This window comes from Lepus europaeus, chromosome 3, assembly GCF_033115175.1.
Source record: "Lepus europaeus isolate LE1 chromosome 3, mLepTim1.pri, whole genome shotgun sequence".
In the NCBI taxonomy this organism is placed as follows: domain Eukaryota; kingdom Metazoa; phylum Chordata; class Mammalia; order Lagomorpha; family Leporidae; genus Lepus; species Lepus europaeus.
The window spans coordinates 37,883,168-37,901,792 of record NC_084829.1 but is presented as its reverse complement, the minus strand read 5'-3'; the positions used below and the strand labels follow the sequence as shown (position 1 = coordinate 37,901,792).

The 18,625-nt window shown below is 52.6% G+C and overlaps 1 protein-coding gene across 1 annotated transcript in view; it reads right to left on the bottom strand.

Moving 5' to 3' along the window:
* Positions 1-94: 94 nt before the first annotated feature.
* Positions 95-18,625, bottom strand: part of CMTR1 (cap methyltransferase 1) — a 49,742-nt gene continuing 31,211 nt past the window's right edge. The window contains exons 13-24 of the mRNA XM_062186045.1: positions 17,904-18,083; positions 9,355-9,411; positions 8,522-8,579; positions 7,669-7,737; positions 6,659-6,790; positions 5,718-5,840; positions 5,017-5,108; positions 4,442-4,510; positions 2,833-2,880; positions 2,032-2,144; positions 1,584-1,692; positions 95-1,161 (exon numbers count right to left, since the gene is read on the bottom strand). Coding sequence (XP_062042029.1) covers positions 1,029-1,161; positions 1,584-1,692; positions 2,032-2,144; positions 2,833-2,880; positions 4,442-4,510; positions 5,017-5,108; positions 5,718-5,840; positions 6,659-6,790; positions 7,669-7,737; positions 8,522-8,579; positions 9,355-9,411; positions 17,904-18,083 — 1,183 coding nt within the window. The 3' untranslated portion in view covers positions 95-1,028. The remainder of the gene's footprint in view (positions 1,162-1,583; positions 1,693-2,031; positions 2,145-2,832; positions 2,881-4,441; positions 4,511-5,016; positions 5,109-5,717; positions 5,841-6,658; positions 6,791-7,668; positions 7,738-8,521; positions 8,580-9,354; positions 9,412-17,903; positions 18,084-18,625) is intronic.

Here is an 18,625-nt window from a genome sequence, read left to right as displayed (position 1 = left end):
TCCGAGATTCTGTGAGATTCACTGGAAGACCCAGAACTGGGTGGAATACCGCATCTCAGCAGTGCCGCCTCAGCTCAGGGCTGGATGCAGGACCCCATGCTGGAGTCTCAGTGCCCCATCTCCATGGAAACCAGTCTGCCACTGGGATGGGGCCCCAGGGAGCCCACTTGAACATGAGAGGTATTTCCCATTAAAAACAACCACAGGTGCCCTCCCCCACCCAAAGCCACTGCCCAGCTTCCCCTCTGCCTCTGCCAAGATACAGGAAATGGAGTGACCACATGTTTGAACGAAAGCAGCCCATGCCTCCTTGTGGGGGGGGAAACACGAGGAAGGGTAGCAAGGAGCTACGCCCACCCCTGAAAGTGCCAAGACAGCTGTGTGACAGCCAGAGGGCGACCGCTGCTGCTGGCAGGGAGAGGGAGGCTGATGCCTGCCCTCTTAGAGTTGCCCAAGGTTTGAGTCGAGGTTGTGGGCCCAGGGAGGCGCCACAACGCTGGGAGGCAATCGCACCCAGTACCACTCTTCCTTCCCGGCCTGCCGGGACTGTCAGAGGTTCAGGCTGGGAAGGCCGGGACAGGCTAGGGGAGGAGACAAAAAGTCTCCCACTTGGCATCAAAACTGCAAGTTTAAAAAAACACAACCTTGATTTGTAGAGCAGCTGCTCCTGGCCTCTACCCACTCATGTGGGCAAAGCGGGGACACAGCCACCCTCGTGCATGGGACTCAGAAAAGTGAGTCTACAGGATCCGGCAGAGCGCGGCCGCCCTCTGCCATGGCCCCGCCTGCCCCGCACACCTTGGGCACTGACCTCACACCTGCCTCAGCAGGATAGAGCTCCATGAGGAACGTGTGCAGTTTGCTGGAGGCCCTGACGGACCCTCGGGGCCAGGCCGAGGTGCTCCAGTCTCTTTCCAAGAGGGGGAAGACACAGTGCTGTGGGCCCCAGGTCCTGAGCGCCCTGCCCTGCCCTGTCTCGGAAAGCGATAGGGCACTAGGCTGCGGCAGGGTGGGGCGGCCCACGGCCCTCAGGCGCTGTGCATCTGGATGAAGGAGAGGACGTCCTCCTTAGACAACTTGTCCGGGTCCTGGGGCTTCTGGGAGTCGTGCACACGGATGCCATCCCCCCACTCCCAGAAGAGCCGGCCGTAGTGGCAGATGCTGGGAAGGGCGAGGGGAAAAAGGTCAGAGGGCTGCAGCCAGGCGGCACAGGCCGAAGACCACCACGCCCGTAAGAGTGATGCTGGGGAAGGGAGGGGAGACCTTTCAGTGTCCCCTGTAGGCCCCAGCTTTCCCCAACAAGCAGCTGTGGCTGCTAAGATGACCCAACTGGATTCCTATGGCTGACAGTCCTGGGCTCGCCCACCACCATTACTGTGGTGCCAGGGACAAGTGTCAGACTGATTACAGGCACAGGAGGCACCTGGCCAGTGGACGCTGGGCTCCTGGGAGGACATCACAGCAGGCCGGCATCACTCTGCTCCCAGCTTTTAGGGAGCCCTGCTGTGCCACTGGATGCCAGGCTGTCATCCTGGCAACAGTACTGGGGCCACTGAGGGCAGGCTCAGAGAGGGGCTACTTACTGAAATGGGGCAATGGAGTCTGCGGGGAGGTCGAAGGTCGACTTCTTGGTTTTCTTGTTATAGAAGAACTTCCTCTTAAAGCTTTTGCTGAATCCCATGGTCCACGGCTCTGCCGAGAACGAAAGACGCTTAGCAAGGACACAGGACCTGTGGGGGGGCGGGTCCAGCTGGCAGGGGCACTCCTGCCTCTCTCCAGCAGGGGGGGGCCACCCATGAGGATACAGCCTCCCTCCCCAAGCCACCAGGCTTGCCATTCTGGGTCCACTACTGGCCATCACAAAGGCCCTTCTGCCATGGAGCCACCTTGTTCTACCCACAGTCCCGGCTCCCAGAACCTAGAAGAGCAGGAGAGGCTCGGGATGCCATCCCCCTAAGGGACCAGTGGAGCTCAGCAGGGCAGCCTGTCTGTCCCCCGCTCTGGCTTGCAGTGGGAGAAGGGGGCACCCACCATTCACCGTCCTGACGATGTAGAGGCCCGTGGGCACAAAGTGCCGGTCATCCCGCCCTGTGTAGCTGAGCCTGGGGGTGCCACTGGAACCCTTGATGATCTTCATTTCCAACCTGGCTCCCCAGGCAGGAAGAATGAGAAAGAAAAGCCCCAGCATTAGCCTCTGAGTAGCATCAAGGTCCTACCAGCCAGTGTTTCATCCTGGTTCAACTTCAGGAGGCGGCAACTCCCAGCCAAACAATGGAGGTGGAGCAGTCACAGGAGCCTGCCGTGTTACTGCTTTTTGGGGGTTCCAGGGTGACCGTGGCAAGGGGGAGACGAGACCACAGGTGCCAGTGGGTCTTCAGTTCCCCCCTTGGCATCACTGGCCACTGAGTTTAGAGTGAGCACCTCCAGGGCACTGAGAGTCAGCCTGCTGACTCCCAGGATGAGACACCCACAGCCCGCCCACCACAGAGATAAAGGAGACATTTATGTCCTCACTACCCTCCAGGCTCAAGCTCGGTCTCAGCATGGGGAGCTGGGATTCAGTGTTTCAGGCCCCCCAGAGGGACAGCCGTTAATGAGTACAGCATCAACGAGCCTGTATTTCCACCTGACACTCCTACCCTGCTCCTCTCCTAACAGGGGAGCTCTAACAATCAGCTCTCAGCCAGGGGGCTCCTGGCTACAGGTAGGTAGGGCATGGAGGGAGCCACTAGGGCCAACTTGCCACCCTACCCCCAGCCCACCTGGGCAGAGGGAACAAAACCTGGACAAGGCTGCACCTCCCACCCTGCTCCCCACGGGTGAGGCACTCACCTGACAAAAATCTTCTCCATTTCCTCCAGCCTGTACACCTCCTTCACCCTGCAGGTAGACGTGGAGAGGACACGCTTTCTGGGGCCGTTCTGCGGGAAGCAGCTGGCAGGCAGGAGGCAGCACCCGCCCGCCCTTGCCTGTGCGTCAGGCCTTCCCTGCAACCGCCCGGCCTGGGGCACTGCCGTCCTACCCTGACAAACCCTACGTTTTCGGCGCTGCCAAGCAGCTCCTTGGGCCTGCCTAGAGCGACTGAGGAGCGCAACTGTGGGCCCTGGAGCACAGGTCTGGCCGACAAAGATGTCTGCCAGCATTCCCAGCCCCAGGTCACTTGCACCGTCAACAGAGGCCAGAAAACCAAGGGTCAGGTTCTTGCCTACTTTGGTCAACTTGGATTTTTGGCCTTCTTACCATCCCAACACACATACTGGATAGGGGACTCCTACCCGGATGTAGGACACCACCCCTGGGGGCCCTGACCATGCCTCTGGAACTGTTCCTGGCTAAGGAGGCCCAGCAGGCAGACCTCCGGCTGCTGCGCCGTTCCTGGCTGGCAGGACATCTGAAAACAGAAGTTGTTTTCAGACTTTGACGTGGCAGCTGTAGTGCACCCTCCCTTCCGGAGGCAATTCACTGAATAAATCTACATTAGGCTGGCACCGTGGCTCAATAGGCTAATCCTCCGCCTTGCGGCACCGACACGCCGGGTTCTAGTCCCGGTCGGGGCGCCGGATTCTGTCCCGGTTGCCCCTCTTCCAGGCCAGCTCTCTGCTGTAGCCCGGGAGTGCAGTGGAGGATGGCCCAAGTGCTTGGGCCCTGCACCCCATGGGAGACCAGGAGAAGCACTTGGCTCCTGCCTTCAGATCAGCGCGGTATGCCGGCTGCGGTGGCCATTGGAGGGTGAACCAATGGCAAAGGAAGACCTTTTTCTCTGTCTCTCTCTCTCACTGTCCACTCTGCCTGTCCAAAAAAACAAACAAACAAATAAATAAAGTCTACGTTAAAAGGAAGATGAAAATGGATTCGATAAAGTGTCAACGGACCCGTCTACTGCCAGCAAAGCCCCGAGGAGCAGAGCCCTTTAGGTGATACCTCAGGCCCCAGCCACCCTGGCAAGCTTTTTCTGCTCTGTCCTCCTCCTCTCCCCTTCAGGGGCCTGGAACCTTCACATCTAACAGGGAGACAAAGCCCAAGCACTGAGGACCCCACTCCCTTAAACTCCTATTCCCTAAGTACTCTTCTTCCTGGGAGGAGGAAAAAATGAAAAAAATCAAAAAGGCCAGGTGACAGGCTAGTGACTCCCAGGTGTGGAGGTGATGGTTGGGCGTCAGTGCTCATGATGCGCATGTGCCATGAGGGCACCTTAGGCCCTAGGAATGAGCCTCCAGCTGTGGCAGCTCACCCACTGCCCAGCAGGATGGGGGCTACGCTGGGGCCCAGGGACCACCTGCCCAGCACCCTGAAACGTGGCTTGACCAAGGCAGTCTTCTCTCAAACTCCAACTGCCCAGTCCCCTCTGCTGCGCCCTCCCCCACCTCATGGGACAGGAGAAGCCAACACTGGCCAGAGCAGCAACAGGGAAGAGGAGTGTGAGAGAGGGCGCCGTGCTCACCTGATGGGATTCATGTCAGGCCGACTGGGCTTGGACACCGCTTTCACAAACTTCTCAGCCAGCTGAATTCTGCAACCCAGACAGTCAGGGGCACACAACGGTGACTCCACCAGCACCCCTGCCCCAGGGCGTCTTCACAGCACCCGTGGCAAAGCCACTCAGCAAGGCAGCCCACCCCGCCTTGGAGGCCATCCGCACCCACGCCCTCCCTCACGTTTCCCTGTGTCCTGCTGGCTTCCCCAAAGGGCGCTCAGTCCCCTGTGCTGAACTTTCTGTGTCTGTGCCAAGACCCCAAACCAGGCAGCCACTCCAGTGAGCCAGCTTAAATGGGGTGACCTGAGCAAGGACGTGTTCTTTCGAGAAGACCCTTCCCCCAAGGTCGCCCTCTTGCTCAGCCAGTCTGGGCATCCTGCTGGCACGTACGACAACCAAGGCCCAAGCCCTCGTATCCTCTGGACCGGCCAGTGGGCGGGGCAGGGCAAGGATGTACATATAGCAGATCAGGCCCAGTGAGGCCGAGCCCCAGACAGCCGCCCGGCCTCCCCCCACGTCCCAGCCCAGGGCCCAGGTCAGACCGCTGGTTAAAGTGCTGCTCCCGAACGTCATTGCCGTTCAGCACGAGGACGTCGAGGATGTGGATGGCACTGATCTTCCGCTGGGCCTTCCCCTAGAAGGACAAGTACACTGGCCGCTCTGCCCACCACAGCGTGCTGGCCTGCTGCCACCTAGGCTGGGGAAGGGTGGGAAGCTAAACGCAGGGTGCTTCTCTTGCCTCCCTCTCAGCACCAGACCGGCCAGGGCTTGGCAAGTGAAAAGCCAAGGTGCTGGATGATGGGCCCCCTTCAGTCCCAACCCCAGTGGACAGCAGGCTGCTGCCACCATGGGCCTCCCACGGCCAGCCAGGGCTGGGCTCCCAGCCTTTGCCACTTCTCGCTGCCAACTGTTCTGAATGTCGTTCGTATAGTAGTTAACACTGCTCCTGGGAGATGACAAGTCCCTTCCCGAGGGATGCTTGGTCAAAGACTAAACCCGCTGCCTGAAAGCATCCCCAGGGCCCTCACTGCAGAGACGACAGAGGGCCCCTCTGACACACACACACTGCTCCTTCATACCTGAACGCCCTGTGGCCTGGAGCCACCGCTCAGGGAAAGGAATAGTTATAAACCCTTCCCGGCCCAGGGCCCTGCCAGCCAGCATACAAAGTCAGCAAGTTAGCTCGGGCTTGCAGGGGCCCATTCCCCGCTGGGGGCCAACAGGGAGCAGAACCACCTCTGACCTCCCCTTTCAGCTCATGCACAATTTCCACAGAGAGCAGGGTGTCCCGGGGCAGCTCTGTCTTCAGGTCCAGCTTCACCCAGCGGTCTGACTGGCGGCCATCCCATGTGTAGATCTGGGACTTCTACAGGCAGAGAGAAACGGGGGTCAGAAAGGCACGGAGACCGAGGAGTGAGAGACTTGGTTCTCCAAAGGCCTTTGGGTTGGCAGCTACTGGCGGAGGGGGTTGGGACACGTCAGAGAACAATGTCTAGGAGAGGGGACGTTTGTTGTGCTAGTTTTCTACTGCCTCAGCAGAGAAGCAGAGATCTGGCTTCGTCCTGTTGCCAGGGAACAGGGCAGGGGATCTTTCAAAAGACCTAAGTCATGATTAGTGGCCCTCAAGAAAGCTCCGGCTGGGAGTATGTGGGGAGAGGGGGTTGGTGAAGGACAAGGAGTGAGAAGTACAAAGAGAAAAGGACAAAGTGTGAAGACACCACAGTGGTAACTGCAGAAGGGATCACATTAAATAGACAAGTCAGAGTTGAAAGAAAAAGCAATAAATAAGATAAAGAATTCACCAAGGCTCTCCCTCACCTCATTTTGGATTCGAAGGGCCCCAGAGGAAGGACAGGGGATGTCTTTGCAAGCCAGGGGATGACAGGGTGAGGGCGGTGATGGCAAAGAATGGCTGCAGCGCTCAAGCCAGATGAGCCCACTAACCATGCTGCCAGGCAGGGAAGCTCTGCATCACAGGAAAAGGGGAGTGCTCCCTTCAGAGCACACAGAGTTGAAGAAACAAAAGAATGAATGAAAGGCACAAGGGAAACTCAGGAAGAAAGGAAACGAAGCTTCAAGCATCCGCACCAGGGTCTGCGTGCCAGCTCCTTGGCGCCGTGAGCACGTGCGCAGACTCGAGGCGCTCCCGCCTGAGCCCGGCCAGGAAGCCCGCAGCAGACTCACCCCTAGGCCGATGAGGAACTTCTGCTCGCTGCCAGACACCATGCAGCGGTAGTCCAGCACGGGGCGGATCTTCTCCAGGGTCTTGGAGGTGAGCAGCGTGGGTTTGTAGCTGAAGATGTCAATCTCGGTGCCCTGCAGCCGTGGGTCAGAGGAAACACTGCTGGTTTGGGGGAGGGGACAGGCGCTCAGCATGGGTGCCTGGGGGGGGGGGGGGGGCAGGCTGGGAGAGGCAGGGACAGGAACCATGCTCCCTGCGGCGTCTTCTCTAGCTAACCATGCACTAAATGGGATCTATTTCCTTCCGCCTGCAGTGCTCCTTCAGGACCTATCAGGAAAGGCTGGGGAAGAAAGAGCCCGAGGCCCCTAGTAGAGATGGATTTGCCAGAGCTGTAAGGAAAGGTCACCAGGATATAGACGCTGCCCTTCAAGAAAACTGAAGGCAAGGATTCCCCAGCGCTTGGCTGGAGAACAATTAAGTGATCTCTACTCCATTCAGAAAAATGTACATGCTACTCTTGAGGCTACCTCCGTCTTCAGTCTCTGACCCTCACCAATCAGCACCTGGCCCAGGATCTAGGCCAGACTTAAATGAGAAAAGCTGGAGGTAGAAAAAACATGGAGGAATTCACAGCAACCGTTCACCACAAGCAGGACAGAGAAGCTGGGGTTGGACCAGTCCCACTGTGGGCTCCCCAGCAGCTCCACGGCCCTCTGTCCAGGATTCCACACCTCCTCAGCAGGCTAATCCCTCAGGACCCTGAGCTTGCCAGGCTCCCACGGCCAGCACCACACTTGAGTGGCATGAGTGCTGGGTACAAGCACATCAGGATGCGCTAGGAACTCAACACCATCTGTCCAATGTCCTTGCCTGTGGTGGCCTCCGCCCAGCCCCTCGGGGCTTGGCAGTGGCTCCTCCCAAGTCTACAGGAGGCCAGGGCTCTGGGGCCTCAGTGATTCCTTCCACATCTAGTTAGGCCACCGCCTGTTTCCACCACAGATGTCAGACTTACCTGAATTAGCTCAAAGAATTTAGATTTCGGGTCAGAGGAAGAAGGAGCAACTCGAGCCTGGTCTGGGATCTGAAAGGAGAGTGCGGAGAGCTCCGTCACGAGCCTGTTGACCAAGGCTGTGTGTGAGTAGGTGCAGGCAAGGGGCACGTTCAGACTGCAGAAGAGGAAATGGAACATAAGAAAGGGAGCTGGACTGGGGCTGGCAGCACGGCGTGGGGGGTAAGGCTGCCGCCTGCAGTGCTGGCATCCCACAGGGGTGCCAGTTCGTGTCCTGGGGCTTCACCTCCAATCCAGCTCCCTGCTAATGGCTTGGGAAAAGCAGATGCAGATGGCCCCTGCACCCATGGAAGAAGCTCCTGGCTTCAGCCTGGCCCAGACCCAGCCATTGTGGCCATCTGGGGACTGAACCAGCAGATAGAAGACTCTCTCTGAAGCTCTTTCAAATAAATAAATAAATAAATCTTGAAAAGGAAGGAAGGGAGGGAGGTAGAAAGAGAGAAAGGGAGAAAAGAAAAAGAAAGAAGCTGGAAAGTGGGCGAGGGAGCTGGGCAATTCCAGACTTGTGGTCACACACTTTCTGGGGCGCTTTGTGGGCAGGGACCACCAGTAGCAAAATGAAGCCTGTCCACCCCCGACCCCATCCCTTCTGACCCAGCTACTGACAAACTGGCAGTGCCAGGGCCGAGGAGGCAGTGCCCTGCAAGGCCCAGAAGTCAGCTCTGCGGTACTGTTAGAGAGGCGGCCACTTTCCAGGCTGGGTGGGCGGGGATCCGAAACTGACAGGGCTCGGTGCAGTCCCGTTCTCCAGAGCTTCTCTGCCCGACAGCGACAATGGGCCTCGGGAGATACTCACCCCCCAGAGCTGGAGGCACTCTTTGCGGATCTCTGCCTGCCGAGGTTCACTCAGGGTCCTGAGAAAACGAAGCCAGGAAATGGTTAAACCCTCCAAGAGCACGGGGGCAAGCTCCCTGTGTGCCCCTCACAACCCACAACCCCAGAGGAGGCCGACACGGGAACGCATGTGCACACACAAAGGCCGTGCCGCCCCGGCCAGGTGCTCACTGCACTCAGGGCCGCTCCTGACGACAGGCGTACGTGGAATGGGATTACCGCCCCTTCCACCGCGGGACACCCGCTCTCTGGAAATTGTGCATGAGCTGAAAGGGGAGGTCAGAGGTGGTTCTGCTCCCTGTTGGCCCACAGAAGGAAGGCGACTACCCCCCTACACACACACCTATGCCGGGGCCCTCACACAGCCCTCTTCCGATCACCCGTCAGCACGTCCTGGGTCCTCCTCTGTGACACGCCACAGTAGACCCAGTCAGAAGAGGTCCACACACCTCGTGCAGCTGCCACAGCTCCTGGTCGCCCCCACCGGAGGTTCTCCCTGCCCAGTCTCCTCCTCTGTGGCCCACCCGTTACTCTGTGTCACCTGAACACTGTGTTCACTTGTGCCATGCTGCTTATTCTGAGGCACTGCTAGGAACTCTTCCTGTCTCCCTCTCCTGGTTATTTGCCCAATGGCAACTTAAAGTCTTTGAGGACCAGTTCACACCACAGGCTTCTGTGACATCCTTCACAGTCCACACGTGTGTTTGTTGCAATGAAATAAATAAAGAGCGTGGGGGAGGAGCAAACAAATCTTCCCTGGAAATAGGTGAACTCAGAAAAGGAGGCAACACTTACGTGTCTTGAACAAAGGCGTGGATTTTGGCCAGAGCTTTGATCTGCAGACCACAATGGCTAGTAGAGAAAGAAATGGTTTGGTCTCAGAAGGATTTGCACACAAGACAGCCACATGACATGAGGACATAGCCAGAGCTATGGCCACCTACATTTAGGGGATAGGCTGAGTGGTAGAGAGAGGGCCACTCCAAGGTGCAGTTCTATGGAGCCCACCAGAGGCTAAGGGCAGAGGGGAAGAATCGCGTCGAACCCTCTAGACACTCAATCCCAAGTCCTACTGAAGAGAAAGCTTTTGATTCTACCTTTAAATAATTTGAAATCAGGGGCCGGCACTGTGGCACAGCAGGTTAAAGCCCTGGCCTGAAGCGCTGACATCCCATATGGGTGGTGGTTCTAGTCCCAGCTGCTCCTCTTCCAATCTAACTCTCTGCTATGGCATGGGATGGCAGAAGAAGATGGCTCAAGTCCTTGGGCCCCTGCACTCACATGGGAGACTCCGAAGAGGCTCCTGGCTGACTGGCACAGCTCTGGCCGTTGCGACCATCTGGAGAGTTAACCACTGGATGGAAGACCTCTCTCTCTGTCTCTCCCTCTCTCTGTAACTCTTTCAAATAAATAAAGTAAATCTTTAAAATAATAATACTTCGAAACCAGTGACAAACATTGTAATTAAAGCAACAACAAATCCTAGTTGCAGTTCAATTACCTACTAAGCTGACTGAACCCATTCATATGATAGCTGCCCTTTCTTTTTTACTCTTCCCTATTACACATAACATCTTGCATTGAATAAAAAGTTAAGAGGCATATGAAGCAAGAAAATGTGATACAGGCCGGCGCCGTGGCTCAACAGGCTAATCCTCTGCCTTGCGGTGCCGGCACACCGGGTTCTAGTCCTGGTTGGGGCGCCAGATTCTGTCCCAGTTGCCCCTCTTCCAGGCCAGCTCTCTGCTATGGCCCAGGAGTGCAGTGGAGGATGGCCCAAGTGCTTGGGCCCTGCACCCCATGGGAGACCAGGAGAAGCACCTGGCTCCTGCCTTCGGATCAGCGCAGTGCGCCGGCTGCAGCGGCCATTGGAGGGTGAACCAACGGCAAAGGAAGACCTTTCTCTCTGTCTCTCTCTCTCACTGTCCACTCTGCTGTCAAAAATAAAAAAATAAAAAATAAATAAATAAAAGAATTGGTCCTGGCTGCCCAAGACACAATGTTTATTTAAAAAAAAAAATGTGATACAATGATGGCGGCAAATGGCCCCACAGAACAAGACCCAGAGATGGCTGAAACACTGGAAGTCTCAGATGGCCTTTAGATAGTGATAAACATGTTAAAAGATCTACTGGAAAAGGCAGGCAACACACACAAAAAGATGGAGAATTTGAGCAAAGATAAAGTAACTTTTGTTTTACTTAAAGATTTATTTTATTTTTCTTTGAAAGGTAGAGCAAGAGAGAGAGAAACAGATTTTCCATCCTCTGGTTCACTCCCTAAATGGTCACAAAAATGGCTGGTGCTGGGCCAGGCTGAAGCCAGGAGCCTGGAGCTCCATCTAGGTCTCCCAAGTGAGTGCAGGGGTCCAAGCACTTGGGCCATCATCTACTGCTTTCCCTGGCATGTTAGCAGTGAGCTGGAGCAGAAGCAGATATAAGGTGGAACCCAAACTGATGATCTGCTATGAGATGCTGGAATCACAAGCATGGCTCAACCCACTGTGCCACAACACCAGCCCCAGTAACTGTATTTTTTTAAAAAAATATTTATTTTATTTGAAAGGCAGAGTAAAAGAGAAAGAGAGATAGAGAGAGAGGGAGAGAATATCTTTCAACTATTGGTTCACTCCTGAAATGGCTGCAATGGCTAAGGCTGGGCAAGGCCAAAGTTAGGAGGCCTGGAGCTCCATCTGTGTCTCCCACATGGGTGGCAGGAGCCCAAGTACTGGGCCATCTTCTGCTGCCCTCCCAGGCAGGGAGCTGGGTTGGAAGCACAGTAGCCAACACTGGAACCGGTGCTCACATGGGATGCTGGTGTCACAGGCCGAGACTGGACCCACTGTGCAAAAATGCTGGCCTCCAGTAACAGTATTTTTAAAGAGGCAGAAAAATACTCTAGAATGAAAAATATATTAGAGGTAAACAATTATTCTGATAAGTTTATCAGCAAACTGACCATAGTAAAGGAAGGAATCAGTGAATTTGAGGACAGATTAAAAAAAAAACCCTCGGCCGGTGGCCGCGGCTCACTAGGCTAATCCTCCGCCTTGCGGCGCCGGCACACCGGGTTCTAGTCCTGGTCGGGGCACCGATCCTGTCCCGGTTGCCCCTCTTCCAGGCCAGCTCTCTGCTGTGGCCAGGGAGTGCAGTGGAGGATGGCCCAAGTGCTTGGGCCCTGCACCCCATGGGAGACCAGGAGAAGCACCTGGCTCCTGCCATCGGATCAGCGCGGTACGCCGGACGCAGCCATTGGAGGGTGAACCAACGGCAAAAGGAAGACCTTTCTCTCTGTCTCTCTCTCACTGTCCACTCTGCCTGTCAAAAATTAAAAAAAAAAAAAAAAAAACTAAAACAGAAAAAGGGGGAGAAGCAGACTGCAGGTGGAGAAGCTGGGGCTTGAACTGGCACTCTGATGTGGGATGCTGACTCAGTAAATAGTGGCTCAGCATGGTGCACCACATCAATAAATTTAATACCACAGATTAAATGGATACCTGAAAAACACAAATGGATAATTAATTGAAAAACACAATTCATTGAAATAAAACAAGGAAATCTGAAAAGCTCTGTATCTGCTGAGAAAGTTTTATTTTACTTTTTAAATTTTTACTTATTTGGAAAGCAGACAGAGAAACGGACAGAGTTGGTTCACTCCCCAAATGCCTGCAACAGCCTTGGCTGAGCCAGGATGAGACCAACAGCTGGGGGCTCAATCTAGTGGCAGGGGTCCAAGTACTTACACCACAACCTGCTGCTTCCTAGGGTTAACAGCACCAGGGAGCTGCAATCGAACGTGCAGCCGAGACCTGCACCAGGCACTCTGATATGAGATGTGTCCCAAGCAGTGTCTAAACTGCTGTGCCAAATATCTACCCCAAGACATTGAATTTTAAAATTTCTCAAAATAGAAACTCCCGGCTCAAATGGCTCCACTATCAATGATTTAAAAAATATAAACTGCCAATCTTATATAAATTGTTTCAGAAAATAAAAATAGGAAACACTTTCTAAATCATTGTATAAAAACAGCCTAACCCTGAGACTAAAACCAAAGACTTCAGATGAATATAGAATTAGGAATTAATATCCTACATGATTATAGATATAGAACTCATTAATAAAGCATTAATAAATCAAACATAGCAATATATTAAAGTGATAGTATATCTGGAGTTTATCTCCAAAATATAAGGTATGTTTATCATTCAAAAATCCTTCAAAGACGGCCGGCGCCGCGGCTCAATAGGCTAATCCTCCGCCTAGCGGCACTGGCACACCAGGTTCTAGTCCCGGTCGGGGCACCGGATTCTGTCCCGGTTGCCCCTCTTCCAGGCCAGCTCTCTGCTGTGGCCAGGGAGTGCAGTGGAGGATGGCCCAAGTCTTTGGGCCCTGCACCCCATGGGAGACCAGGAGAAGCACCTGGCTCCTGCCATCGGATCAGCGTGGTGCGCCGGCTGCAGCGGCCATTGGAGGGTGAACCAACGGCAAAGGAAGACCTTTCTCTCTGTCTGTCTCTCTCACTATCCACTCTGCCTGTCAAAAAATTAAAAAAAAAAAAAAATCCTTCAAAGTTAATTCAGTTTATTACCGGAATTAAGAAAATTTCTGGGCCTGGTGTTGTGGCTCAGCAGGTGAAAACTGCAGCCTGCCGAGCTGGGGTCCCTTATGGGCACCGGATTGAGTCCCAGCTGCTCTATTTCCAATCCAGATCTCTGCTGATGGCCTGGGAAAGCAACAGAGGATGGTCCAGGTGCTTGGACTCCTGCACCCACATGGGAGTCCTGGAGGAAGCTCCTGGCTTTGGCCTGATCCAGTCCAGACTTTTGAGGTCATCTGGGAAGTAAACCAGCTGATAGAAGATCACTCTCTGTCTCTCCTTCTGTCTCTCTCTCTGTAACTATGCCTTCCAAATAAATAAATAAATCTCTAAAAAAGAAATTTTTATAGATACAATAGAAATATTTAACAAGGTTAAATATCTATTCATGATCAAAAATTTCCAGCAAACTAGGAATAAAAAAAAGTTGTCTTGATAAAGGACATCCACAAAAAACTATATAGCTAGCATAATACTTCATGCTTGAACATGCACACTAAAAATGAGGAACAAGGCAAGATGGCTGATGTCATCAACTCAGTATCATACTGGAGGAAGAGTCAGTGCCATAAGACAAGAAAAGAAAGGAAAGGCAAACAAATTGGAAAGGAAAGAGTGAACTCTCTTTTTCTTCATGATTTGGTATGTAAAAAATCTTAAGGAACCTGTCAAAATCTACTAGCATTTATAAGTAAACCAAGCATTCTCACAGGATACAGGCAATATACAAAACTCAACTGTATGGGGCTGGTACTGTGGCACAGTGGGTAAAGCCGCCGCCTGCAGTGCTGGCATCCCATATGGGCGCTGGTTCTAGTCCCAGCTATTCCAGTCCCAGTAGAAGATGACCCAAGTCCTTGGGCCCCTGCAACCACGTGTAAGACCCGAAAGAAGCTCCTGGCTCCGGATTGGGGAAGCTCCAGCCATTGCGGCCAACTAGGGCATTAACCACTGGATGGAAGACTTCTCTCTCTGCCTGTCCTTCTCTCTCTATGTAACTCTTTCAAATAAATAAATCAATCTTAAAAAAAAAAAAAAAAAGTCAATTGTAGGGGCTGGCACTATGGTGCAGCAAGTTAAATCCTTGGCCTACAGTACCAGCATCCCATACAGGCACTGATTCAAGTCCCAAGTACTTCACTTCTGATCTAGCTCTCGGCTAATGGGCCAGGAAAAGCAATGAAGACGGTCCGAATCCTTGGGCCCCTCCCCCCATGTGGGAGTCCTGAAAGAAGCTCCTGGCTCCAGATAGCCGAAGCTCCAGCCATTGTGGCCAATTGGGGAATGAACCAGCACATGGAAGACCTCTCTCTCTCTCTCTCTGCCACTCCTCTCTCTGTGTAACTCTGACTTTCAAGTAAAATTAAATTTTAAAAAAAGGATAAAATACCTATGGATCAATTAAACCGAGGATGTGAAAGACTTGTAACTGAAAACCACAAAACACTGCTTGAAAGAAGGAAGACATAAATAAATGGAAACACCCAGTGTTCAGAAATTGGAAGACTCATGATTAAGATGACAATACAAGGGACTGGCATTGTGGCATAGCAGGTAAAGCCGCCGCCTGCAATGCACCCTTTGCATATGGCCCATCCCATATGGGCGCCAGTTCAAGTTCCAGCTGTTCCACTTCCAATTCAGCTCCCTGCTAATGCACCTAGGAAAGCAGCAGAAGATGGCCCAAGTGCTTGGGCCCCCGCACCCATGTGGGAGACCTGGAGGAAGCTGCTCCCTCCCCCACCAAAAAAAAGATGACAATACTGTCTAAAGTAACATACATTTTAATCTATGAAATTCCAAAAGTGGTTTTTGAAAAAAAAAAAAAAAAAAAAAAACAGAAAAATCCAGCCTAGAATTCATATGGAATCTCAGCGGACCCCAAATAGCCAAAAGAACACTGAAAATGACCAGTAAAATTGAAGGATCCATAATTTCCAATTTCAAAACTTACTACAAAGCTATAGTAAACAAAGCAGTGTGACCTTAGCCTAAATTCAGACAAGCCAATGGAATAGAGCGCCCAGAAAGACTCTTATGTATATGGTCAAGTGATTTTCACTAAAGGTGCCAGGACCATTCAGTGGAGAAAGGACAGTCTTTTCAACAAACAGTGCTGGGAAAACTGGATATTCTTATGCAGAAGCATGAAGTTGGATCTAATCCAATACACAAAAGTTAACTCAAATGGATCAAAACAGAAATGTAAGAGCTAAAACTATAGAACTCTTAGAATATAATATAAGGGAAAAGCCTTATGACATAGTAATGATTTCATGGATATGATACCAAAAGCTCAGGCAATAACAAAAAATAGGTAAACTGGACCACTTCAAAACTGAAAACTTCTGTGTGCAGCAAAAAACACAATAAACAGTGAAATAAATCACAGAGTGAGAGTTAACATTTTGAAATTTAAGTCTGATAAGGAGTAATATCCAGAAAACATAATGAACTACTATCACTCAATGCAATATTAAAAAATGGACAAAAGATTTGAATACACATTTCTTCAAAGAGATACAAATGGCCCATTATCACATGAACAGATGCTCAGTATCACTTGTCAGAAAAATGAAAATCAAAACCTCAACTAGAGGCTGGCGCTGTGGCTCAATAGGCTAATCCTCCACCTTGCGGTGCCGGCAAACCGGGTTCTAGTCCCGGTCGGGGCGCCGGATTCTGTCCTGGTTGCCCCTCTTCCAGGCCAGCTCTCTGCTGTGGCCGGGGAGTGCAGTGGAGGATGGCCCAAGTTCTTGGGCCCTGCACCCCATGGGAGATCAGGAGAAGCACCTGGCTCCTGCCTTCAGATCAGCGCGGTGCGCCGGCTGCAGCGCACCGGCCGTGGCGGCCATTGGAGGGTGAACCAACGGCAAAGGAAGACCTTTCTCTCTGTCTCTCTCTTTCACTGTCCACTCTGCCTGTCAAAAATAAAAAATAAAAAAAACCTCAACTAGATACTACTTCATATATTAGGATGTCTAGCATAAAAATTGGAAAACAAATGTCAGAGTGTGCAGAAATATGAACTCTAAAAAAAGCAGGATTTTATTTATTTGAAAGGCAGAGTGGGCCAGCGTCACGGATGACTTGGCTAATCCTCCGCCTGCGGCACCGGCACCCCAGGTTCTAATCCCGGTTGGAGTGCCGGATTCTGTCCCGGCTGCTCCTCTTCCAGTCCAGCTCTCTGCGGTGGCCCAGGAAGGCAGTGGAAGATGGCCTGGGTGCTTGGGCCCTGTACCCACATGGGAGACCAGGAGGAAGCACCTGGCTCCTGGCTTCAGATCGGCGTAGCGCCGGCTGTAGCAGCCATTTGGGGGGTGAACCAACAGAAAAGGAAGACCTTTCCTCTGTCCCTCTCTCACTGTCTAACTCTGCCTGTAAAAAAAAAAAAAAGAAAAAAGAAAGGCAGAGTGACAGAAAAAGAGAGGAAGACACAGAAAGAGATCTGCCATCCACTGGTCCACTCCCCAAATGCCTGCAACAGCTGGGCCTGGGACAGGAAGAAGCCAGGAGCCCAGAACTCCATCTAGATCTCCTATGTGGGCAGAAGGGGGCTCAAATACTTGGGCCATCGTCCACTGCCTTCCCAGGCACATTAGTACAGAGCTGGATTGGAAGCAGAGCAACTGGGACTCAAACTAGTGCTCATATGGGATGCTGGAAATGCAGGCGGTGGCTTAACCCACTGCTCCACAACACTGGCCCCTGAAATTTGAACCCTGTGTATTACTGCTGCTGCAGTCACTGTGGAAAATACAGCGGTTCCTAAAAAACAATAAAGCTACATGATCCAGGAATTCCACTTCTAGATATACCTCAAAAGAACTGAAAACAGGAACTCAAGCAGGTATTTACACACCATTGTTCATGGCACTATTATTCACAACAGCTGAAAGGTGAAAACCAACCTAAACATTCATCAATAGGGGCTGGCGCTGCTGCCTGTGGTGCCAGCATCCCATATGGGCGCTGGTTCTAGTCCCAACTGCTCCTCTTCCAATCCAGCTCTCTGCTATCTTCTGGGAAAGCAGAAGATGGCCCAAGTCCTTGGGCCCCTGCACCCACATGGGAGACCAGGAAGAAGCTCCTGGCTCCTGGCTTTGGATTGGCACAGCTCTGGCCATTGTGGCCATTTGGGGAGTGAACCAATGGAAAAAAGACGTTTCTCTCTGTCTCTCTCTCTCACTGTCTGTAACTCTACCTTTCAAATAAAGAAATAAACCCTTCATCTTGGTTTTGCCGAAGACAAACAAATTGAAGAAGGTAATAAAAACAAGTATTTAGATTATCCATCTGAAGAAACTCGTGAACAGGTAAAAGCTTGGTCACATCCAAAGCATGTCTGTACACCTGCTATCCAGCCCTCTTTTGCATCCAAAGAGGGCACTTTTCACAAAGCAACAACCACGGTGGTCTTTTACAAACAGCACCAATTAAATGGACATCGCTCTGCCTCCAGGGAACAAGCTGCTGGGGGTTTTCACAGTCATATTCAGATGCCTTTGGGCAGGCCTACAACGACTTTTCCAGCCAGAAACCCACCTACAGGCCTTATGACAGGACATGGAAGCAAGATGAGAATCCCAAAGGTCCCCAAATTCCTGGGGAGCCCTGGACCAAACCCAGTAACCAATTTTCAGGGCTGACAAAGTAATAGCAAGAACCAGTCACTGTCTTTAGTCCTTAATGCTCTGGTCTTCCTTGGTGCCCGGGGGACCTGCACAAACAGCTGGTTGGCTTACCTCTCATTAGACCGTATCATGTAGTCAGTAAATTCATGATCTCCTTTGATCACCTCCAAGGGGACCACAAGGTTGACATCGGAATCGGTGTTTCGCAGCTGGTTGAGCTTAATATTCACCGAGAAGAGGTAATCCCGAACGTCGTCTATGCCCACCTTCAGGCCCTTGCACACCACATACCTGGCAGGAGACACCGTCGCTCCGCTAAGCGAGGGCTTCCTCACCACACCACACACGCCTTTCCTCCCAACCCCTGCCGAGTCACAAAGCTAACAGCTTCCCTGTTCAACCCTCAGTCTGAGCACAAAGAACAGCATACACAGACTCTGTGCTGCCAACGTTGACCTCAAACCCTTCCCTTTTATGTCAGGCTGTGTTTCTACTCTCTGAGGCAGTGGCTTCCAACACGCTGCACCAGACAGGCTGCATCCCTGTCACCTAAGGAGGCAAATTGTTCAGTTACAGCCCTAGTGACTCAGACTCCCCAAGCGCAAAGCCCAGCAATCTGTTTTCACAAGCCATCTGGCAACTCTGATTGGCTGTACTTTCTCTCATCTCATGCGTAGGTACTGGGTCACCTGGCATGCCAGCAGTGCCTCTGGATGGCAGTTCTCTTGCCCCTTCCTCGTTCCTGTCCCTCCAAGTGTCCTTATTATTGGTCACCTTTCCTCAGGCCAATCTAAGAACCCCCCCAAACACGCATGCAGATAAGGCTTGTGGAG